Source organism: Fringilla coelebs, assembly GCF_963513975.1.
Source record: "Fringilla coelebs genome assembly, chromosome: 7".
NCBI classification, from domain to species: domain Eukaryota; kingdom Metazoa; phylum Chordata; class Aves; order Passeriformes; family Fringillidae; genus Fringilla; species Fringilla coelebs.
The window spans coordinates 33,835,545-33,857,042 of NC_140035.1; the positions used below are offsets into that span (position 1 = coordinate 33,835,545).

General features: G+C 41.5%; 1 protein-coding gene across 2 annotated transcripts; it reads right to left on the reverse strand.

Annotated features, from left to right (window-relative positions):
- Positions 1–918: 918 nt before the first annotated feature.
- MYL1 (myosin light chain 1) lies at positions 919–18,995 on the reverse strand (the record flags this gene model as incomplete). 2 transcript variants are annotated; one of them, XM_084209152.1, is made up of 7 exons in its annotated part: positions 919–1,184; positions 2,017–2,069; positions 2,544–2,621; positions 3,139–3,312; positions 4,956–5,099; positions 8,224–8,251; positions 18,870–18,995. In XM_084209152.1, the coding sequence occupies 6 exons, from the start codon at positions 18,993–18,995 to the stop codon at positions 2,041–2,043; spliced, it is 579 nt and encodes a 192-aa protein (XP_084065278.1). In that variant the 3' UTR covers positions 919–1,184; positions 2,017–2,040. The 2 variants fall into 2 exon arrangements, with proteins under 2 accessions (XP_084065278.1, XP_084065279.1); XM_084209153.1 differs by lacking the exons at positions 8,224–8,251; positions 18,870–18,995 and adding exons at positions 8,503–8,527; positions 9,283–9,335.
- Positions 18,996–21,498: the final 2,503 nt, after the last annotated feature.

Genomic DNA, 21,498 nt, shown 5'->3' on the forward strand with positions numbered 1-21,498 from the left:
GGCAGGGTGTAATTCCCAGGTTCATTTGGCCCTGTGTGCCAGCATGGTGAGGGTTTAAAAGGGAGATTCTTTGGGAAGCCTCAGAAAAGAGGCAGCTGTTGTTTGAGCGGCTGGGGTTTATTCTGGTGCCAGCCACCCCCACTGCACCTGTTGGCACTTGAATTATGGCCATTTCGTGCATAGCAACTCAGTAAGGCAAGGTAGGATTTTAATAGAACAGGCTGATACCCAGATGGGGATCAAGGCAGTTTCATGAACACTTAAGGAAGAGAGAGGAGCTCTCTTTATTTAAGGGCAGGGATGTAACAATACTTTCCTGAGCAATGGCTGTTCCCACCGTTGCTGCAGCAGGGGTAGTTGGCCTCTTCTTGCCTTTTGCTGGGCCTGTTCCAGTTACAGAGCATTTCAGGATGGCTGGAACTTCTGATTGCTCTTTCTAGCTGTCCCTAAAGCTGTAAATAAGGGCAGCAGGTAGGATTCTTTCCTGAGAGTGCTGCTAACCTGCTGTTGCAGCAGTACAGAGATTTGGCTGGGAAAAGTGGTCCCCTGCAGCAGGGCCACCCTGCCTGGTTTTGGATCTTGCCACCTTTGGAGCTGTTCTGGTAACAGATACCAAGTCTTCTTCTCCCAGAAATGTTGTAAATGCTGTTGATAGTGCCCTAATTAATTACTCCTCTTCCCAGACCCCAAATAATTTTTCATTAAGATCAAGTCAAGTGATACTGGAAATGTCCATATTTATACTTTTTATAAAACTTTATTTTGTGGTATGTAATGTACAGGGAAAATGAATTAACTGCTGAATGCTGTTTTGAGTGGGTTTGAACAGATGGGGAAAAAAAACAACTTCATAGCCTCAAAGTGACCACAAGGATTTATGGATGCTTTATTTTTCCAATAAATTACATTGTTTCAATGTAAATAACATGGAAAGAGATGGTTGGGATGGATGGACCCTGGATGGTAGAGTTTATTCCATGTACTTTGCTTTGGTAAAAGCTCAGGTTTTTGTAAATGAAAGTGTAGTGACCAAAGGTGATACCCATGGATGTGCTGGTAAAAAAATGGTGGGGTTGGAGTCATATCATCCATTTCTATGCAGTTTCCATGTTGATGGTGACAGACTGAGCAAGAATTTCAGGCAAGTCTTGAATGCCATCTGGTCTTCCTAATTTTGGCTTGTTCTGGGAAGGAATGGGAGAGTTGTATTTGAAGTCAATGTTAGCTGAAGAAACAATTGCAGAATGACAAACTGAGCCCTTGATTTCTGTTTTGAGTGTTTGTTTCATACAGCTGGGAATGTATATTTTCTTGGATAGAATAACTGACAGTTCACATAAGCCCACAAATTTTGTTTACATTTTAAAGACAGCTGCTGTTTTGGGGTTTGTTTGTTGTGATTTTTTTTGTTTTGTTTTGTTTTTTTGGGTTTTTTGGGTTTTTTTCCCTATCCTCTGGACAAAATAGTAGCATTTAAAGGCTAGGGAGTGGAGAGGGGTTGTTGTTTTTATTTTCCCCTACTTGTAGGAGAAGTGCTAAATAATTGGGTACTTTTGAAGCCCTCTTTTGGCTATTGATCAATATTCTTCTGTGACAATATTAATCTTCAGATGAATATTTTGTTTGAAGATTATGTTCTCAGTAGCTCACCTGAGTATTCAGGCCGCTCTGTCTTAACAGAAATCTTCAAATTATTGGAAGGTGTTGCTTTGATTTCCATTTAAAAACAATATCAATTGTGCTTGTAGGATAAAAGTCTTGGGTTGTCAATTTACATTGTGTTTGAAAAATCTACTAAACATCAGTGAGTTACATTAGTGAGTGGGCTGTGAACAAGAGCAATGAACCTGCACTCCTGCTATCTTTGCTTTTGCACAACAGTCTCATTTTATTCTTTTCATATTGTTGGGGAGATGTGGGTGTCGTGGTTTTGTAGCCTCTGTTGCCCATGGGTCAATAGAAGCCTTTATGGATAGCAAGCAGATGAAGTTAAGCGTACAAATGAGAAGAACATACCATTTGGTACCTGGAGAATTCCTCTTAGACTGACAGGATGTGCTTTACAAATGCTGTAGAAAAATGCAGATATGCTAGTTAGAAGGAGCAGCAAATCTTACCTTGGGAAATAACTCTAAAATTAGCAGCTATGAGTGAGCTGATAGCATTAAAAATGTGTACCTGATTTGATCTGATAGGGTGCTAGAAAGTTTTAAGTGTTTAATGTTGTACAAATCAAGCTCTCTTCTTGCTTAAGTGTAATGAGACACTAACTATTGGATACAATCACGGCAACTGCTCTACAGAAAGTCAGAGCCTAGAGATTTGGTGTTGACCAAAGCAGCCTCCTCTGCTGTGGCTGAATGGGGTCTTTTGCATGGTGTGACTGCAGGATGAGCATATTGCAATGTTGTTTCCACACACAAGGCCTTTGACCTAATTCAGCTGGAGCTTTGTCTGACCTGCCTGAGAAGCTAAAAGCCCACTGTAATGAAACTGGAAGAGAAAGGAGAAATGTGGCATGGATGTTGAGCTCTTGCCCTTACCCTCATAGTTGATACAGCCATTTGAGTCCTCCTGGCCTTTCATGAGCTCGTCTACTTCTTCTTCTGTCATCTTTTCACCTGGGAGTGGAGAGAACTTGTTTCATTCTTCCACACAGAACTGAGACTGAAACATACAGCTTTCCAAAGGCTTTTCTTATTTTCTGAGTTAGTGAAAAAACGCCTATCTATGACATGAGCTTAATTAATTTTAACTATCTTTAGAAGACAGAGACATATATGCATAGGCACTCTAGTTATTCCTACAGATGAGGAAATTTCTGTACAGCAAATCCTCTACTTTTGTCCATTTGTGTACTGAGATGTACAGACTTTTGTCTCTATTTATAAAATAACAATCACTATTAATATCTTGTCTGAATTTAGATGTCATAAGCCTAGCCTTTTCCTTTGGTCTTTAGTAGGGACCCAAAATCTCTGTTTGCTTTTTTTGTGGATTCAAGTTAGGAAACCCAAAGTCTTGTCTGACTTGGTAGCCTCCTACCTCTTCAAACTGTTTGGACTACTTTTCCTGCCTCTCTCATGCCTCCAAAAAGCAGCAGCTTTGGAAGTGCTTGCAGGGAGGATGATCCCTTACCCAGGGTAGCCAGCACGTGGCGGAGCTCAGCACCCATGACTGTGCCATTGCCTTCCTTGTCAAAGACACGCAGACCTTCAACGAAGTCTTCAAAGGTGCCCTGTTCCTTGTTGTTGGCAGCTGCTTGCAGCATGGGCAGGAACTCTTCAAAAGTAATCTTCTTGGCATTCATCTCTGGGAAAAAAACACCAGTTGTTACATGTCAGGCGTTTGTATGTGTATTCCTTAGGCATATTTGCCCTCAAATGTGGGAGAGCTCTCCTTTTTACAGCTCTTTGTAGCCTTTACTCTAGTCTTTGCCTCAGAAGTTGACAATTCCTTTCCAGAATCTGGATTCTCTTATCCTATTAGTTTTCACATACATCTGATTTTTTATATCCAGGATCCTTCTCTCATAGCTTCGTATGCTTGTGTGCATTCTATATTTTTCTTTCAGAAATGAAATTTGCTACATGAGTTAATCTTTGAAAATATTTGGGGAGTGAGAGAACTGCAGAACACATTCAAACTCAAAAATCTTGAGCCCCAGCAATGGAGAAAAGGTAACCAGAGTGGGATGAGGTGACTTAGACAAGATGCTGAGGTTGCTCACATGTTACTGACCTCTTCAGGGTCTCTTGGATGTGGTGGCAGAGCCTATTAGCAAAAGAATAAACTAAGTAAAACTAGAAAAGTACATTGTTGTGGGTTGTCAATAGTAAATTTGGGCATATCTACGATGGAGGTTTAAGACCTCCTGAGCTTAGTTCATCTAACCCCTTTCCTCTCATGAGGAAATTTCTCCAAAATTTGTAGTCCTCAGTGAGAATTCCCCAAGTGTTTCTCGTTTTGGATTATTTTGGGGTTTTTATGTTGGTGTTTTTTGTTGTGGTTTTTTTGGGGGGGCTTTCTTTTTTTTAATTCTTTCTTCCTCCCTCCTGGATCTTTCCATTGCCAGCCTTCATCTGGGCAGCTACAAAATATAATACATGGAAATAGATGGGCAGATATTTCTCATTACACAGTTGTTGCAAAGCCTATTTTACTATGCAGCTGTATCAAAGTCATTGTCAGTTATTGCTGGAATAACTGAAAGTCCTGGTATGATTTCACCTCTGTGTTAGTCCTCAATGCTTCCTGCTGATACCAAACTTTCTAAATTGTTCCTCAGAGTTGTCTTTGTCAGGCCAGAGGATGTGAATATAATTTAGCCTGTCTTAATATGGTTCTGCATGACTGAAATTGGGGATAACCTGCTTCTAGGTCCTTGTTAAAATGAGGGGACTATAATATTTATCCTTTTTTTTAATCCCTAAAATGGAGGAAAAAGAAATAAAAAATGGCCTCAGTAATAAATGACCAATGCATGCTTCAGTGTGCCCAGGTTTGTACGAGCTTTGGGAAGACCATTCCAGTCAGCTGAAATATAGAGGTGGGGTTCCAGTCCCAGGGCATGTCTTGGCTTATGCAGAAGTCCTTACAGTGGAAGGACCTGAAGAGCTGAGTATCAGTTGTTAGAAATGGACTCATAACTCTCCAAGCAAAGGCTGGGGCACTAATGGACTGTGAGCAACGAGTGTGTGCTATACCTACACTGATTTGACACCAAAACAGTCCCTACGGAGAATTCTCCATGTCTTAAGCAGAAGATTTTCTTCTATTCTCCATCAGCATTGTTGTCTTCCAAAGGAATGAGTGAAATACCATGGATTGTTGCACAGTCCCCCTCGCTCCCCATCAGAGCACAAGCTCCCCTCTCTCCTGCTGTGACTATTGCTGTTGCCTGACTGCTGTTCCCCCATCTCAGGAGCAGCCCCAAAGGACTGTAGGGCACTTACCCTCTTTGCTGGGGTTTCCCAGAATTTTGTTGACCTCTGCATTTGTCGGGTTCTGCCCCAGTGCCCGGATGATATCGCCAACCTGGCTGAGGGTGATCTTGGCATCACCAGTCCTGTCAAAGAGGAGGAAGGCCTCCTTGAAGTCTGCAAGAGAAGAGCAACATTGAGCCAGGCAGTTCTCTACTGACAAAGATGTGAGCCTGCTGTCTCCTGGCGCTGTTCCACTGACTCCAGCGGAGTTAGCCAGGGGAATCTTTGGCCCATAGTCCCAAGAAAAACTCCTCCCCTCTGACATTTCGGTTTCACTATTTTTAAACTTTTATATCTACCTTTCATGTCTTTCCTGGCTCTAATAGCCATCAATAGCTTTTTGATTGACCCTGTAGTTATTTCAAGAACGGGGAAAGATAAGTTTTCTACCAACACTGTCATTCAAGAACGGGTTCTTGCACATGATGTAGCAGCAGGTGGTAAAAATGTTGTTATCCACTCCACCTCATCTCTCCAGAGGACTGGGACTGTCACGAGCCTAGCAGTGCAAAACCTTTGCTTGCTTCAGTGGGTTCTGCCTTCAATCCCAGCACCTCAACTACTCAGTGCTAATAGGGAACTTGAAGGTGGATTTCAAATGCTTTTACTGTTGTTCTACCTTAAAATTGCCTTACAATGTGATTTCCAAACATGTTTGTTCCCTCTTTTTTTTTTCCTATTCTTTGTAGTTTCTCCCTGCTTCTTACAGATGCATGAATATTCCACTTTTCCAGTGGAAGTACTCATGTGGTGCTTTTTCCTGTGGCTTTCCAGTGTGTTCACTTTGCAACTTCATTTCTTTCAGTGCTGCCAAGTGATCAGTATTCACTTATTTCCCCTTGTTGGACAAGACCTTTGGGTACAGGCATTTCTCCTACAAAAATCAGCACAGATAGTTGCCTTCATTGCATTGCCAGCCTTCATCTTCTGTTGTGAAGTTCCATGTCAATCATATCAGTCTACTTTTTGGCTTTTTAGAGAATTTGAATAAAGAAGTGTGGCTTTAAAAAAAGAGGAGGGGACAAAGGTCAACTGTGTGGCTAAAAAGCTATCTTTGAACCCCATATGCCACAAGCATCTTGGTTTATGCTGTTGATCTCTTCAGCACTGCAGTGTCTGATGATGCTGTGCTTTAGCTCCAAGTAAACTGAGTAAAATGTCTTTTCCTTGGCCATAATTCTCATCCAGCAGCCACACAGGCTTTGTGTTCCACAGCCTGTGTAATGTTCATTCTGCTTTGGGGCAGGTTTAGGAGTAAAAAGCCACATTTTGGATCATGTCTTCATTCATCTTGTGCTGGGGACGTGATGCAGAGGTATTTAGGGTGTTGCTTTAGTCTTCCTTGTACCACCTTGGAGTGGTTGCTGGCACCCAGTAAAAGTGCTGATACACAGTGTCAGCCTGCCTGGCTGTAATCTAATCCATCTGAAACTAATCCTTTTACTGCCTCATTTGAGACACCTATAATCCTTTGCTGCTACCTCTCTTTCCTTCCAGCTTTTATTGCAGGGTATGAAATGATGGCCTTCTGGACCAGTGCAGAGCTTCCTGGTATCAGCTCCAGCAGCTGAGATGGGTGGAGCTGTAGTGATTTATACCATATGATCTGATCTTTCCTCTTCTAAATCAATGACATTTAGCTGCAGTGAGGTATAAAACAATGCCAGTGTGCTAACAGCAAAGCCATCAGGAGAGTTTCTCCATTTTGTAAATCCCATCAAATATTATGTTCACTGGGTTCTGAACACAGCTCCCCAGCTTGGAGAAAAGGACTGATTGATTTTTGACTCTCAGGCATGCATTTCACTGCAATATATCTTTGCTGTAGGTTTTTATTTTTTATTTATTTTATTTTGTTTTTTTAAGGGCCAGTCCTAGTTTATACCTCTGCTGGAGCAAGCATGTTTAAAGTCTGTCTGAGGATGGTACTACCCAGCTGCTGGTGCATCAGCATGTGCAGATAGTTATTGAGGGTGGGCATATCTGCTCCTGGGAAATTCTCCCTCTCTCAAGTAGTTTCTATTTGCTCTGCTGCTTGGTTCAGCCATTGTAAAGTTACAGCAGCTGGATGATCTGAAATGCATAGGGAACCTGAGAGAAATATTTTGCTTTCGAAATATTGCCAGCAGCTTTGAATTGAAGACATTTTCCCATAAACCCACCCAATCCTTTTGTAAAATTTTCAGAATCAAGAAGTAAGGAAGAGTCCAAATGCCTTCTTTTCCGACCAAGAGAGTTTGGACTGCAAGAAGAGAATTGTTACCAGTCTCACTTGCTGCACTGTACCTCTCCTTATTGCTTTGGTGGAGTTACCGAGAGCAGGCTCATCTTCAAAAAGCTTAGGGCTCCCTCAAGACCTGTTTCTATTCCACTCCCTCTGAATTTCTAGGAAATCCTTGTATCTTCCCTTCTGAACACTTTCTTCAGTCTACTGTATGTCGTGCTGATTTTTTGACATTTTAAAATATTACTTAATATAGCCCAAATGCATCTCTTAGCCTATTTGAAATACTTAAATTTCCAGAGTTTCAGTGAGAACTATTGTTCATGTCAGGTTTTTATCTCTTTCTAGAAGATTGAAACAAAAAATTTGGAAGCTGCAAGTTGCTTGTGAATCAAAGAATACAGCAAGATGCTCAAGAATTGCAGCATATCCACACCACTGTGTAAGCAGAAGTTTACACAAGTCACTTATTTGCTGACTATTTCCATGCTTAAAGAATATTTTTACAGTAAAATAGACCTTTGTTCCTCCCCTTCCAAAACACCTCCTGGCAAAAGTGGCATACAGAACTCTTGCATCTTCTGTTCATGTGAGATTGCAAAGTCACAGCAGCTAAGTTAAATTTTCAACCCACTTCCTCCTTCTGTTGTCCTTCTTCTGCCTGTTTCCCCTGGGACTGTCAAGTTCAAGACTTATTTTCAGCATCCTTGTGAAGAGCCAGAAGAGGAGCACAAGTGAAGAATGTTCAGTAAGTAGAGACAGTGTTTTTCCTCTTTGTACCATGGTGTAAACTTCTCAGTTCAGACAGCAGGTAAACAAAATCCAGATAAATTACACATAGATCTACAGCCACCTTCTTGTTCAGCATAAGTCATCACTGCTCTGAAGTCAAGAGTGTGGTGGTTTATATCAGATGAAGTCTTAGCTCATTGTTTTATAAAAGTTAATTTCTGAGCCTGTAGCTCTTTTTGAACCCACACACATGTAAAACATATCAGCTCTCTTGTAACTTACCATCCTGTTGCTCCTTGGAGAACTCGATCTGTTGGAAGGAAATCAATCACAAAAAATAGCTTAGGAAGGGGGGCTGGGGGAGAACCTGTGTGTTTTCTAAAGCATCCAGCTCAATCCATGAGTCATCTTCCAGAAGAGCAAAAAAGTGGCCTGTCAAATGTGCAGAAGTAATGCAGATAGCCAAAGAGCTGTTAAGGCTAGTGAAAATATTTAGCATTTGGTAGCTATTTTTTTTCCCCCTCCTGCCCCCCGGTAATGTTTAACTTTGATTTCACTTACCATTGATTTCATCAGCAGAGAAGGACTGCAGTTGGGGAGAAAAAGAGAGAGAAAAAAGAGAACTAGTACTGCTGAAAATGCACTGAGAGAAAGTAAATAGCACCAAGTACCTGAGGCTTTCACTTCTGTCTTGCCTAATGTAGTTAGGCCATAGCAACCTAATCTAGCAACTTCCTGCATAAAAATGCACCAGCAAGTCTATTCTTAAAGTTTGCCTTCAAATCTACATCCCAGGGAAAGACAGAGCTGTGGCAAGAAGCAACAAATAGAAAGTCTCTTAACTAAAAAAACCCCTAATTAATTACCATCAGGTCCATTTACTGTTTTAGCATAGATCCATTTTAGTTATACAATTTGAAATAATATTTCTAAATAAGCAACTCTTTTTTATTAACATAGAAATGAAATTATTCCCCTAAAGTTTTTGTCTCAAATTAGTTTTTGATTGCATGCTGTTTCATAAAGTACTAATATATGATGTTTGTTTGTATAAAATATGATTTTTCCTTGCCACTTTAGCTGGTTGCATTTGATTAAAAAAAGCTTAGGAAATTGTAACTCTTCTGTCAGAAGCTGTGGGATCTGCACCACTACTGCTGCCTGTATCAGAACTGGAGGATAACTGAAAAACCTTTAGGTTTTAACAGGAAAACCTAAAGCAAACCTAAACTGTCTCCTGGACTGTCCTTCCCCCACCCCCCAAGACCTAACATGGGCAAGAAGCCCCATTTACTTCTGTAAAATACACTGGCTGGCTGCTAACTATTCCAGTGCACCCACCATGGTTGAGTTGGAAATGCAGAGCAGCAGACAGGCAGGAAGGATTAGCTGGGAGGTCTTGAGAGTGGTCCTGCTTTCCTTGCCTTTCTTCCCCTTATTTATCCAGCAGTGCTGACGGCATTGCCTGGATTAGGTGTCAGAAGGAAGAGGTCCCTCCCCTTGGCGAGTTCTTTAGCTTTCTTAGGGCAAAGTGACAGGAGGCTCCATGTCTTGATAGACATCTTATGATGGCTATTTTTAGGAGGCTGAAGAGGGGCAGGGAGTGACAAGCAATAAGTTTGATTCATGTCAGCACTTTCTGGGTCCATACCATCAGGAGGAGATATTCCTTGTCCAGACCTACCAAGACTTCCTTATAGGGAAGGATTCTATTTCTCTGATAAGCTGTAGAGTCAGGAGCAGTGAGGGTGAGGAGCTGGCTGGTTCCACACGTGGCTTGCAGGATGTGTGAGATGCAGCTGAATGGTCCTCATGTCTTTGCTGGGCTTTGCTCAACGTGGATAATCCAGTGCCCAACAGTAGATGAGTAGTACTGCTGCCTGTCTGCTCAAGGGGTTCCAGTTGTTGACACTGAGCAGAAAAGTTATCTGTCAACAGAGAAGCTGACAATCCTTCTGGGAAGCTCTTCCTCTGCACACTCTGATTACATTTTTCCAAATTTTTAACATTTTAAAGGGAAAAATCATCTTTGCAGTTTGGAACCAATTTTATTAAGTGAGTGGCTGATGTGTAGATGTACCCTGCAGGGCAGTGGGAAATCTGTATTCATAGGAGCCTGGGATCTCTAGGATACTTTTCCTCTGGGGCTTGGGTTAGGCAGGGCACCAGGGTGCTGGGTTTGGAGCTCCCAGGTGTGTATGGAAGTGGTGCTGCTCAGGTGTTTGTGAGGTTGAGGCAAAGGAGAAGCTGTGATCGAAGCTAAGGACCCCAAAAGCCTTTGTGAACTGGAAGGATGACTTCTCTCAGTGGGGAATGGGGTACTTGCTTTTTGGGTTGCAGGGTGGTTGTGGTGGGCCTACACACAGGGAGCAGGAGGTAGAGGCTGCAGTTTCTGTAGTAGCAAAGACTGAGGCCCACCATGCAGCATCCCCCAAAACCAGGTCAAATATCTCAATGGATGGTATGACTTGTAAAAGGATTGGCAAACTTTGCTCCAAACTTCTTCCATTCCCTGTTGCCTCAACAAGATCAAATGTCATGAAGCCAGAGTGGGGGTAGTTGTGTGACAACAGCAGACTCTCAGTTCTGAACTCAAATCCCCCCTTTTAATTTCTGTTGGTTGCCCTCCTAAGCAGTCACTGCTCCTGGTTGTCTAAAGATGAAATGTGATTAGTGAGAAAAACCTTCTCCTGTAGCTTAGTTACCCTGAAGAGAAGCATAACCTTTCCAATTGTGTCTTTTCAATGTGTTGAATATTCTGAATGAGAGAATCAAATCAATCAGATTATTTTACTGGTGTTTCTAAACTGAGCAATCAAATTAAGTGGATTTGAGATACTAGACTCCTACCTCCTATTAAAAAAAAAAGAAGATGCAACTGCAACGATTTTTCTGAGCTTACCATTTTAGCTGGAAAACGCTCTGTTCAAACAAATTATTTGCAATTTTTTTAGAAATATCTGGAAATATACAGAGTTTGAAAAAAGCTCTGCTGACAATTCTTTGCTTTTGCTTGGTTTGTTGCTGGCTTTTGGTGTTTTCTTGCTATTTTTAATAGCAAAAATATTTTGCAGGGATGTGTTCACGATGGTGTAGCCACAATCAGGTGTGGCTTCATAGAAAGGGGGCTGATGGTTTTGCCCTGGATTTGCTGACATAGATTTAGCACAGTGCAGAGCTCCTGATTTACACTGGCGGGGGCTGGAATTCAGGCAAGTGAGAAAACTCCTCAAGATCTTGGCCATCAGTCCCCATGCATTAATAGAGGAGCTTTTGAAGGACTTTGGCAGAGTGTCTGAGTCAATGTAGTATGTTGCTTTTTGTGGAATTTTCTTTCTGCCTTCAGCATCTTGTTCTCCAGCGCTGGCAACTAGGAAACATTCCCCTGAAAACAGATCTGAATTTTTTTGTTTGTTTTTGACTTTTTTTTTTTGTTTTAGATAGTTTGTTTTTGTTTTAGGGAAAACTTAGACTCCTTTTCTTGAGCAGGTAGGTTCTATGTTTGGCTACAACAAAACTCATTCCAAAAGATGCCAAGCAGAAAATAACTGCAGTGCATTTGTTTTGGGCATAGAAAACAGATACCTGGATTAGTCATCTGGCTTAAATGGGCTATCAAATATTATCAGCTGAGAGGGGTCTACATATAAGCTGGTTGTCTTTTGACCATATGGGAGTTTGGCTCAGAGTTCAGATGAGGAAAAACTAGTACACCATATCAGCCTTTCATTTTAGTACTGATCCTTGAATAACATCTCACTAGACAGAGTTTTACTGGGGAGGAATATTCTAGCATGGGCATGTTGCATTCACTTAAATTAAGAATCTGCTCTTTGACAGTAGGTCTGTTGGGGGGTTAAAGCGTACTTGCTTTCAGTAAGGGCAGCTACCAAATGGACTAGATGAAAAATATTTCAAATACTCCTTAAAAGAAGTTAAAGGTGAGCTCTAAAAGGAGCTTTCAGAAAATTCAAAAGGGACAAAGAAGTATTTTGCAGTGATTTGGTCTTTGTTCTGAAGAACAGAGTGTTCTATGGTCAGAGGACACTGAGTCTTGAGGCTTTAGGGATGACTTTGATATTTCACGGAGCTCAGTTTAACAAAAACTGAATGCCCCACCCCTAGCAAAAAGAATGAAAGGCTGAAGCAACTTGAACAAACAGGAAAGACCAGAACTATCTGGATATCTCTAACTTCATATAGCCCTTATTTCTGGGCAGGGCTGTTATCCAGAGGGCTATCTGTGCCAAAGAAAGAGGTGGTGTTTTGAGTTTGGTTTTTTGTTTATTGGTTTTGTTCCTTGCATTGTCTGTGACTACTTTCTAGTAATTTTCTTGCCAGAGGTATTTTGAACAGGTCCCAGTTAAAGGGTGGGGCAGATGGGGTTGTATACAACTATTTTTCATCAGCTAAATGGAGAACCAATCCACAAAAAATTCCAAATTATTAGCACAGTTCCTGATTTCCCACACATCATTAATTTCTGTGCCTTAGGGCCCCAAGCTTTGCAGTGTGATTCTGTGCTCACCCCTTTAGGCTGGTGGGCACTGGGACTGAGCACAGCTGTCCTGAGGGGCACTTGAGCTGCCTTGAGCTCACTGTAACTCAGGAAAGGTCTGGACAGGATGGAAAGCCCTGGGAGAAGGTGCTGCTGGGAGTTAAAGCATTAAGCTGCTCCATTTTTCTATTACCTTTTGGATGAATGACAAGAAGTGAATCATCTTAGGAGTTTATTAGAAAATCACCAGCTATTTCAAGGTGCTGTCTCTTTAAAAAAGACTAAGACATATAGGATATCTTGGAAAATCAGAGAGGAGAAAATCTGAGATACTCCTAGGATACTCATTGTATATTTAGGCTTCTATTCAGGACTGGAGGGGTTTAAATTAATTTTTTTAAAATGAAGTTTAGAAAGGATTGTGCCTACAGTAGTTTATATGATACCTGCTCACTATTAATGTCTGCTCCTTGATTAATACAGCTGCACATCTTTTCTAGTACACATCACTGAGTGCAGGATTACACAGCTTCCAAACCCCTCTGAAAAGCAGATTGTCCTTTTCCCATCCCTCACCTCAGTTCCATAACTTGTGCAATCAATGCCACAGGTTTTAGAGAGGCTGCTTCTCAGTTAAGTAAGAATTAACAGCCTGATGGATTTAGCTTCCTGCTGTATGAGGCAGAGAAACATTAGAAGAAGCGCTCTTGAGAAACTGAGGTCTGTTTTGAGAACAGAGCTGCCTAGAAATACAATTGAAGAAAACATAAAAACAACCCCCATCAGTACAAGAGAGAAAATTGCATATGTGAGATACTATGAGATTTGAAAGAATAATTCAGAAATGTCTCTGAGTTTAAATGACTTGACTGCAGATTAATTTGACCTTTTTCCTAAGCATTTTCTGTAACTTTCCAGTTTATAGCTTTTTAAAACGTCACAGTTACTTTGCAGCTGTGCAGAAACTTTTGGATGAGCCTTGACGTTTAACTAATGTGCCCTTCTGAAATGTCTGGCTGTGATATGTGCTCTTGCTGCACTCTTGATCACATTTCTTCAGCTTCAGGGGGGAAAGTGCCTTCAGCTGTGCTCATTTGTAAACATGTCCCATTTCTAATTGCTTTTGTGCTGGAATGTGTATAATCAAGGGGATAGACAAGATGTGAGGCTCTGGAGCCCTGCTTTTGGAGGGATTTCTTGTTTTAACATGCCTCCCAGTGGCACTGTTAGAGTATTAATGTAATTTAAACCCTTGCTACTTGACATTTAAGTGCTCTGTGGTAAACCAGCCAGCTGAAAGTGCTTCTTGGCAGTGGGTATAAGATGTAATAAAGTCTTAGAGAAGCAAGGGCAAATTTCCAGGTTGCTTGTTTCAGATGTCCTTACAGACAACTTCTTTCTCTGCTTGTCATTGGCTAAATTTGTCACCTTCTTCTTGCCTTATGTAAGATTAACTCAGGTATCTTGTTACTATCTTTTACAACATCTCTGTGCTCTGAAGCGGCTTAAAACAGTATTTTAGAAATATTGTGGGGTTGTTTTGATGGGACTAAGGCTCTGCCACATAACTCCTGTAAACAATTGAAGTTACCCTGTGAGCTCTTAAAATGTTACATTTTGTGTAATTTGCTTTCCACTGTTTCTACCAAAGTCTGCCATTCACCAGAGCATCCAAAGGCTACAGGTGTTCTTTTTAAAATGCTGCTAAAGCTGTGAATTACTAAGAGTGAATCTTATTTAAAGAAAAAAAATCATTATTTTTCAAACAATTTTTCCAGTTAGCAACATTAAGGAAAAATTTCTACTTATATATGTGGGTAGTCTCTACTTTTGATGGGCTCCTTGCTTAGCAGCAGTTTAGGAAGGCAAAGTTCTTCTGAAAACTTTGTAAACAAAACTAAGCTGCGGGTTTTGTGTGTTGTTTCCAACAGCGTGCCCAAGGGATGTTTGGTGTGCAGCAGTCCTTGTCCAAGGTGCCTCTTCTGGGACACCTTTATGCTGTGCCTTGCCTGTCCTGGGTTTGTCAGCAGCATGGGCTGTGATGTGTCAGTGGTGAGGTCCACAAAGCCAAGGGCTGGGACTGGGGCTGTTCTGGGCTGGATCCTGGATGGGGCTGGGTCAAAGCAGTAGCAGGAAGCTGGTCTGGATGGCATCAGAGAGGCACCTTTACATCTCTTAAGACCGAATTCATATTGACATTTGTCCCCTTCCTACCTGTAAGGACACTTGGGACTGGTGACCTTGTCCAAGAGATCACCCATCCTAAGGAATCCTTCTGGAGTCATAGCTGGAGAAAGATCAGGCACAATTTGAAGATCTCAGCCAAAAGTTTCAAGTAAAAACCTGCTGTCTCATAAAAAAGCCCTTAGCACTTTTGAGCAAAGCCACTGTTGACATTCCTGCTCTCACTCCATGGCTTCATGTAGAGTTTGTCTGCAGCACAACAGCTCTCCAAGTGCTTCAGCTGACATTTGCAGTGCTGCTTGCCCTCTAGCCCAGGAGCTTTCTGTCAGTGCATTTTACTGAGTTTCTCTCTCTCTCTGATTATATCCAAAGCAATATCTCTTCAGAGATGACCTACTCAAGTAGTGAATGTAACAAGAAATATGGATGATTGGAGAAACACTTTTTACTGCCTTAAGAGCTCTGCAGTTAATCACAGGCTTGCTTCCATGCAACAGTCATCATCAGCATGCATCACACAGTTACACAAGATTTTAGCAAGTCTTTACTAGTTGGTAGCCTTTAATTGTTTTTCTTCTAAATATTTGGGTGTCTGATCTGCAGTTGGGTATGGCATAATTGATGTCCTGGGATTTCAGTCTTGAAAATACAGGCATGGGAAGCCTTGTGTACCCCTGAACCTCACTTCCAGTGTGGACACTTACCCAGTCTCTGTCTGTACTCAAGAGAAGATACTCAGCTGTATCCTTGAAGTAAAGGACCTAGTGTGACACCAGATCAGGGCACATTCAGATCACCACCTGCAGAGTGGCAGCCTGTGAAGCACTGGCCTCAGCACCTTCAGCATTTGCATCCCAAAACATCCTAGCTGATTTTATGAGCCTGGGCTCTGTCCAAGGGCTGGTTACATGTGCTGGGAAGGACCCTTAGATTTCCACCAAAAAACCAAAATACTTTCTGTGTTGGTAATAGGAACTAAGTTATACAGATTTGTGCAATGGGAAATTCATCCATTTCCCACTGCCTTAGTTGCAAAACCAAGCATGAGACATCTGCATCATTCATGTTTCATCCCAGTTGTTGCAGAAACAGACCGTCAGTAATGATTTTCATGAGTTAAACATTTCTTCTCACTCAGGCTTGTGTGAGAGAAGAAGGTTGATAAAACCTATAAGCTGTGTTTTTAGGAGTGTCCTGGGCCACAGTTTTAATTGCAGAATTCTTGAGGGTCTCTTAAGAAAAATTATCTATATGGTAATTTTTCTATATGGTTGGTTCTTAGTGATGGCTCTCAGCTGCTTCCACTGCCCTGTTCTCTTCTCAGTTATTATTTAATCTTTAACTTTTGTGCCTATGCAAATCCAAGACATGTTAATAATAAGGAAAATTGGAAATATACATTTGGTCTGGAAAGGCTTGTGCAAAGATTGAGTTTTTATGCTGTTCCCTGACTAGATGGAAATAGGTCATCACACTTCCATTAAAAAGCAAGTTCTTCATCCCTGCCTTCACTCTCTTCCTGTGGCTGTTATACTGTAGGCCCAGGTGAACTGAAAGGGCTCCATTTAGAGATTTGAGTCTACCAGTATTCCTGTTTCTCAGTTTTATAGTCAATAGATGTTGCTGAAAAATAGAACATCTTATATCAGCTACTGGTGGCACTAGCAAATCACCAAATATTTGCTCCAATTTGGTTAATTTCAAGAGATCAATAAAGAACAGAGACAAGTCAATGGCCTGTCACAACTTTATCACAGCTTCTGATAGTGATACACAAACCCAGCTTGAGCTCTCTTAAGGAAGGAGGGAAAAAAGTGCTAAAGTTGCAAAATGTGTACTCCAAGAAGTCCAGAAAACCAGATTCCCTGAAGATGGGCCAAGAAGGGCATATGAGTGGGGAGGTACCACCAAGAGAATCACTACTCATGTTTGTAAACCACCATGTTTGTTTTGGAGGCTATTATGATTTCTGATGCCAACTAAGAATGAAGTGCACAGCCAAATGTGGCTTATTTGGCTGCTGTAAGCTCCAATTCTCCCCTTACTCACCCCAGCTGTAACAAGGGGCTTGGATGTGTCTTTATAAAAGCTAACAAAGCCTTTCTGTGTGTTTAGTTGCTGTGTGGCTCCCCAAATCATTGTGGCATTCAGCCTCACATTCCCAGTCACCTCTCTCAAGCAGCAAGCTCTGGCATGGCTGCTAATTCCCTGAGGAGGGAAGCACAGCCCCATGGATCCCCTTGTTTAAAGTGATGTGGGTTTTGTCTGCATGTCTGGTAAATCACTGCAAAGAGCCCTGGGTCAGGATTATTCACTGAGTCCCAGACAAAACCTTCATTTTTAAGTACTACCTGCCTCCAAAGTTGTGCTGGAAATGGTGCTGGAACTTTTACCTTGCTGAGACTTTGGTGATTGAATGGAAGGACTGAGAAATAATTGAGGGACTGGGCTAAGACTCAGAAAACTGATTCCTGGCTCTGCCACATATCCTAGACAAATTACTTATAACCTGAAATTGTTTCCCTTTACTGCCTGAACTCTCAAAATAGGAAAAGGGGTAACAATCCATGGTGGTTAGTTGGGACCCTGGAAGAAAATATTTTGTCTGGTATCTTTTAAAAGAAAGTCTCCCTAAATTCGATCTTTTTTTATCTGTCTGAATAGGACAAAACCTGGAGAGTTCTCTCTGTTCCACCAGTGTTTATTTCTTGCTGTATGTTTCCTTTGGGTAAAGGAGTGAACTGCAAAGATGCTTCAGAGTGCAATTTGACATTTTTTAGCTGATAATATATTATTATTTATGTAAAGATAGATTAGCTAGGTTCAATGGAGTTCAAAATTCTGTTTTCTCCTGATTACCTGGACATAGGAAGCTATCATATTAAGTTATTTAGCAGGAAATCTAGCTAGGTTCCCCATCATCTAGTGCAATGTGAGGCCTAATCTAATTTTCAGACAGTATGCTCAAAACTTGTGGGTTTTTCATCTATTCTTCAAAATTCTAAGTATTTCAAAATGTCTTTTTTTTTTTTCCTCTTGTCAATAGCTTCAGCTTCAATCTTATGAGAAAATACATAATTTTTTAGAAAAATACTGACTATAGATTGGGAAAATTAAAGTAAACTTGGAGAAGCTTCACTAAATGGCTTAACATCTCAAGACTATATGTATTAAGGTATCTGAAATACATTTCTTCATGTATAGGTCTTATTAGTAGTCTTTGTCCTTCTTTTACCCATAACAGGCATGATTCTTTATGTAGAATTTAGCAATTTGGTCCTGGGACCAATCAGCTTGTCAGGTAGGTACAGAATAACTATTTATAGTCCTACTCAGAGAAACTAGTCTGTCTCTTCATCTCTTAACTGCTTAGCCTCCCTCTCCTCTTTCCTAAGTAAAGAATCTCTCAAAATGGAGGAGTTTTCTTCAAAGGGTCAGGGCAACAGTTAGTGATGTTGTTTGACATGCAAAATCTAAAGACATTATGAGAACAAATGACAGTGCAGTCAGAGGGAAACCTCCAATAGATTCTTTCTCTTTGCTGCTTTCAATTTGCACCAGATTATAAATTCTCAGCAAACATGTAAGAATGAGAGGAAATCAGTTGAAATGCCTCCATCCATGGCTTTCTTGCTCATGGTCTCACCAATGCTTCTTGTACAGTACAAATAAAAAGAAAATAGGCAAAACTGCCAAATCTCTCTGTTTTAAACTGTTTTGTGTCTTTTAAAAATAAGTCATATTGATCTCAAAGCACATGACCAAAGGGTCATCAGGTGGTTCAAAAATTTGGAAAAGAATTTTAAACTATATAAGATGGGGTTTTGTACAGTGCTATGGGAAAACATTGTTTTTCATATTTCAGTAACCCCATTCCTGTCCTCATGTACCTGCTTTAGGGTATTTGCAGGGTTTTTTTGTTGTGTGTTTATTTTAAATTTATCTTCACCAAACAGGTGAGACTGGTACCAGTTGGGCAAAAATTTCTGAGGTCCACACTCCAACATACTTTTGTCATTGCCAGGCTTCACTCCCTTGTTAAATCATGCACCATGCCTTACCCCCTACAGCTACTAAAACACTCAAAAGCTTGGGCAGCTCAGCAAATCCATGGGCTGAGGTGACTCATTCATTTCCCTGCAGTCCCCAAACCGGAACCAAGCTCAGGCCAGGCTTCAGTGCAGCTCTCAGCCAGGACTCTGCTCCCTGTCCCCTGGGCCCCCTCAGCACATGCTCACCCCTTTACCTTGATGCTCTTGAGGTCGATTGCAGGTTCTTTGGGCTTGGCTGGTGCAGGTGCTGGTGCTGGTGCTGGTGCAGGCGCCGGTGCCGCAGCTGCTGCTGGTTTCTTTACGTCCTTCTTTGGTGCCATTTTGTGTTGCTTAAACTGGAAAGTAAAAGTGCCCTAAAAAATGTTTGGAAAAAAAAAACCCAACAACCAACCAAACAAAAACCACTTAACAAGTGATTCCTGGGAGAGGAGCAGTGGTCAGAATGAGCTACAGCCTGTACCCTGGAGGTGGACCCGATGTGCTAAACCCTGTAAGGGCATATATATATTTCACTTAGTGCCTCATACAGTCCTGACACATGCAGCTGGATTGGACAGCCCGATAATCAAGGGGGATGTCATTCTAGCTGGAGCTATAAATGGAATATAAGAGTTCAGGGCTTCATGAGATCAAGGGACTTTTTTCCCCTTTAAAACACAGTCCACCTCCCTGTCTTTTTTATGCGTGCAAAGGAGAGGGAAATATAACAAGCCCAGTTTCAGATCTGCTGTTGATCTGAAATTTGGATATGGGTTGAACCGTCCTTTTTCTCCTCAGAATTTTAGTTCTGCTTAAGTAATAAATCTTTCTTTCCTACCCTCCCTTCCCCTTTTCCCCCATGCCTGTGTAGTACTCCAGGAGGATTCAGTTTCAAACAGTAATTTTGACTTTCATGGCTGGGGAGATCATATTTTTCCAACCCCATTAGCTTCTCTCTTTACAGCCCTTCTCTCCTCCTCTGCTTCCTTTTTGTTCAAGGAAGTGTTGCTCAAGCAAAGGCTCTGGGTGTTTAAAAATAAAGCAGACAAGTACAGAAAACACCGCAGTACCTTCAGCCAAGGCATCTCTCCCTGACCTGACCCTGGGTGTCTTTCAGCTGTTCTGACTTTTCCTTTCCATCACATTAAGACTGTGTTTAAAATTGAAAACTGCTTCCTTTAATCTTTTTCTTTGATCTTCTTTTTCCTCTCCTAGGGTTAAGCTGTGCCCTAATAGAACAGAGATCTGCTGGATGTTATCTTCCCACACTGAAAGGTTTCCCTTTGTAATATGTTTATTATTGTAAACTAGCCATCAGGCAATGGAAGCACTTCTGTTTTCATCTGTTTCACCTGCCATCCTGTGTCCCTTGTTTATCTTTCTACCCCTCAGTCTCCCAATGGATGTCCCTGCTCTCCATGCTCTCCAAGAGATACAACTTTCAGGAGAAGGTGACTTTTGTGTTTTCACTAGACTTTTTCCATGACAGCAAAACAGCTTCTAACTCCTTAAACTTGATGATTTCCCTGAGTCCATGTGATTGAGATTTTCCAAAGAAAAATCCTGGAGCACTGATTGTTCCTCTAGCAATCCCTCTCCTATTTCCTCTCCAAACTCCTGAAGTTTTGTGTTAGTAAGTGCAAGGCTTTTGATGGGGCCCATGCTTCTGTCTCATGAACTATAGGTGGTGTTTTGTACTTAGAAGTTAAAAGCTTGAAGGCCTGGACATCCAAAATCTGGCAGGATATCCAAGCCCTTGCTTTTTCAGTTAATGTGTTTTTTTGGTAAGTTTACCTTCCTAGGTAAACTTACCCAAAATATGTATACCAAGAGGTGGGATGGAGAGTGGCTAAAGTTGTACTTTCATGCAGGATCATGCTCAGATCTCTTCTTTGCTACAGCCCATGACCTTGAGCAAGGGACTTTTTGGAAGTTGAGTCATCCCTTTTGAATCAGTAGTCCTGTACTGATGGATAGAATTTGAAGTTCTTGGCTCAATCTCTGCTTTAGGGAACACAGACTAGGAGGGACTTCATTTCCCATTTCTCTGCCTTTAAGCTTGTAATGTATAAGCTCTCCTGACTGCCTCCAAGATGCTTTATAGAGGGATTCCTGCTCTGCTAAACTGTCTGGGAAAGAGATAACATGGACTCTGCACTGCTGCTGATCAGCAGGACCCTGTGGGCTGTCATCCCTAAGGGGCCTGGTGGGGGCCTCTCCAGTGATTCTGGTGTTTTACATTGCGCAAACTAAACTTCAGTGAATCCATCAGTAGATTGAATCCCGGAGGTGTAACTTGGATGGAAATAGTCGAGACCAATTTTTATGCATCACTGCACCTATGAGAATTTTCATTGCAAGAAAGAATTGGTGATGATCTAATAATTTCTATGATCACCTGTGATTTGCAATAAAATAAGCCCAAAAGCCACCACCAAATATATTTTTAAAGGAAGAAACGATTTTAGGAATGAACAAGCTTAGTGGGTTTTTTTGCACAATTGTGGCCTGTGTAATAATGCAGATGTGTCTGGATATGCTTCATTCTGCCAGTAAAGGTGGTTTTGTGATGTGCTGACCCAAACTAATTGTATATTGATTGGCTGAGAAGACAAAACATGTATGGAGGAGGAGGAGGAGGAAGATAGCAAGTCCTTAATTCAATTGCTGGGTTAAGGATTTGGATCCAGTCAGTTCTCTGTGTTGGGACAGGACGCCACAGGTTTATCTGCCTGGCAACCTTGGATGTGTCCCAAGACGTTTCTGGGAATACATCAGATATGTCCCTAGGGAGCAAAGTCATTCCAGGTGATGCAGAGCTGTGTCCCTGTGGCATGCAGCTGT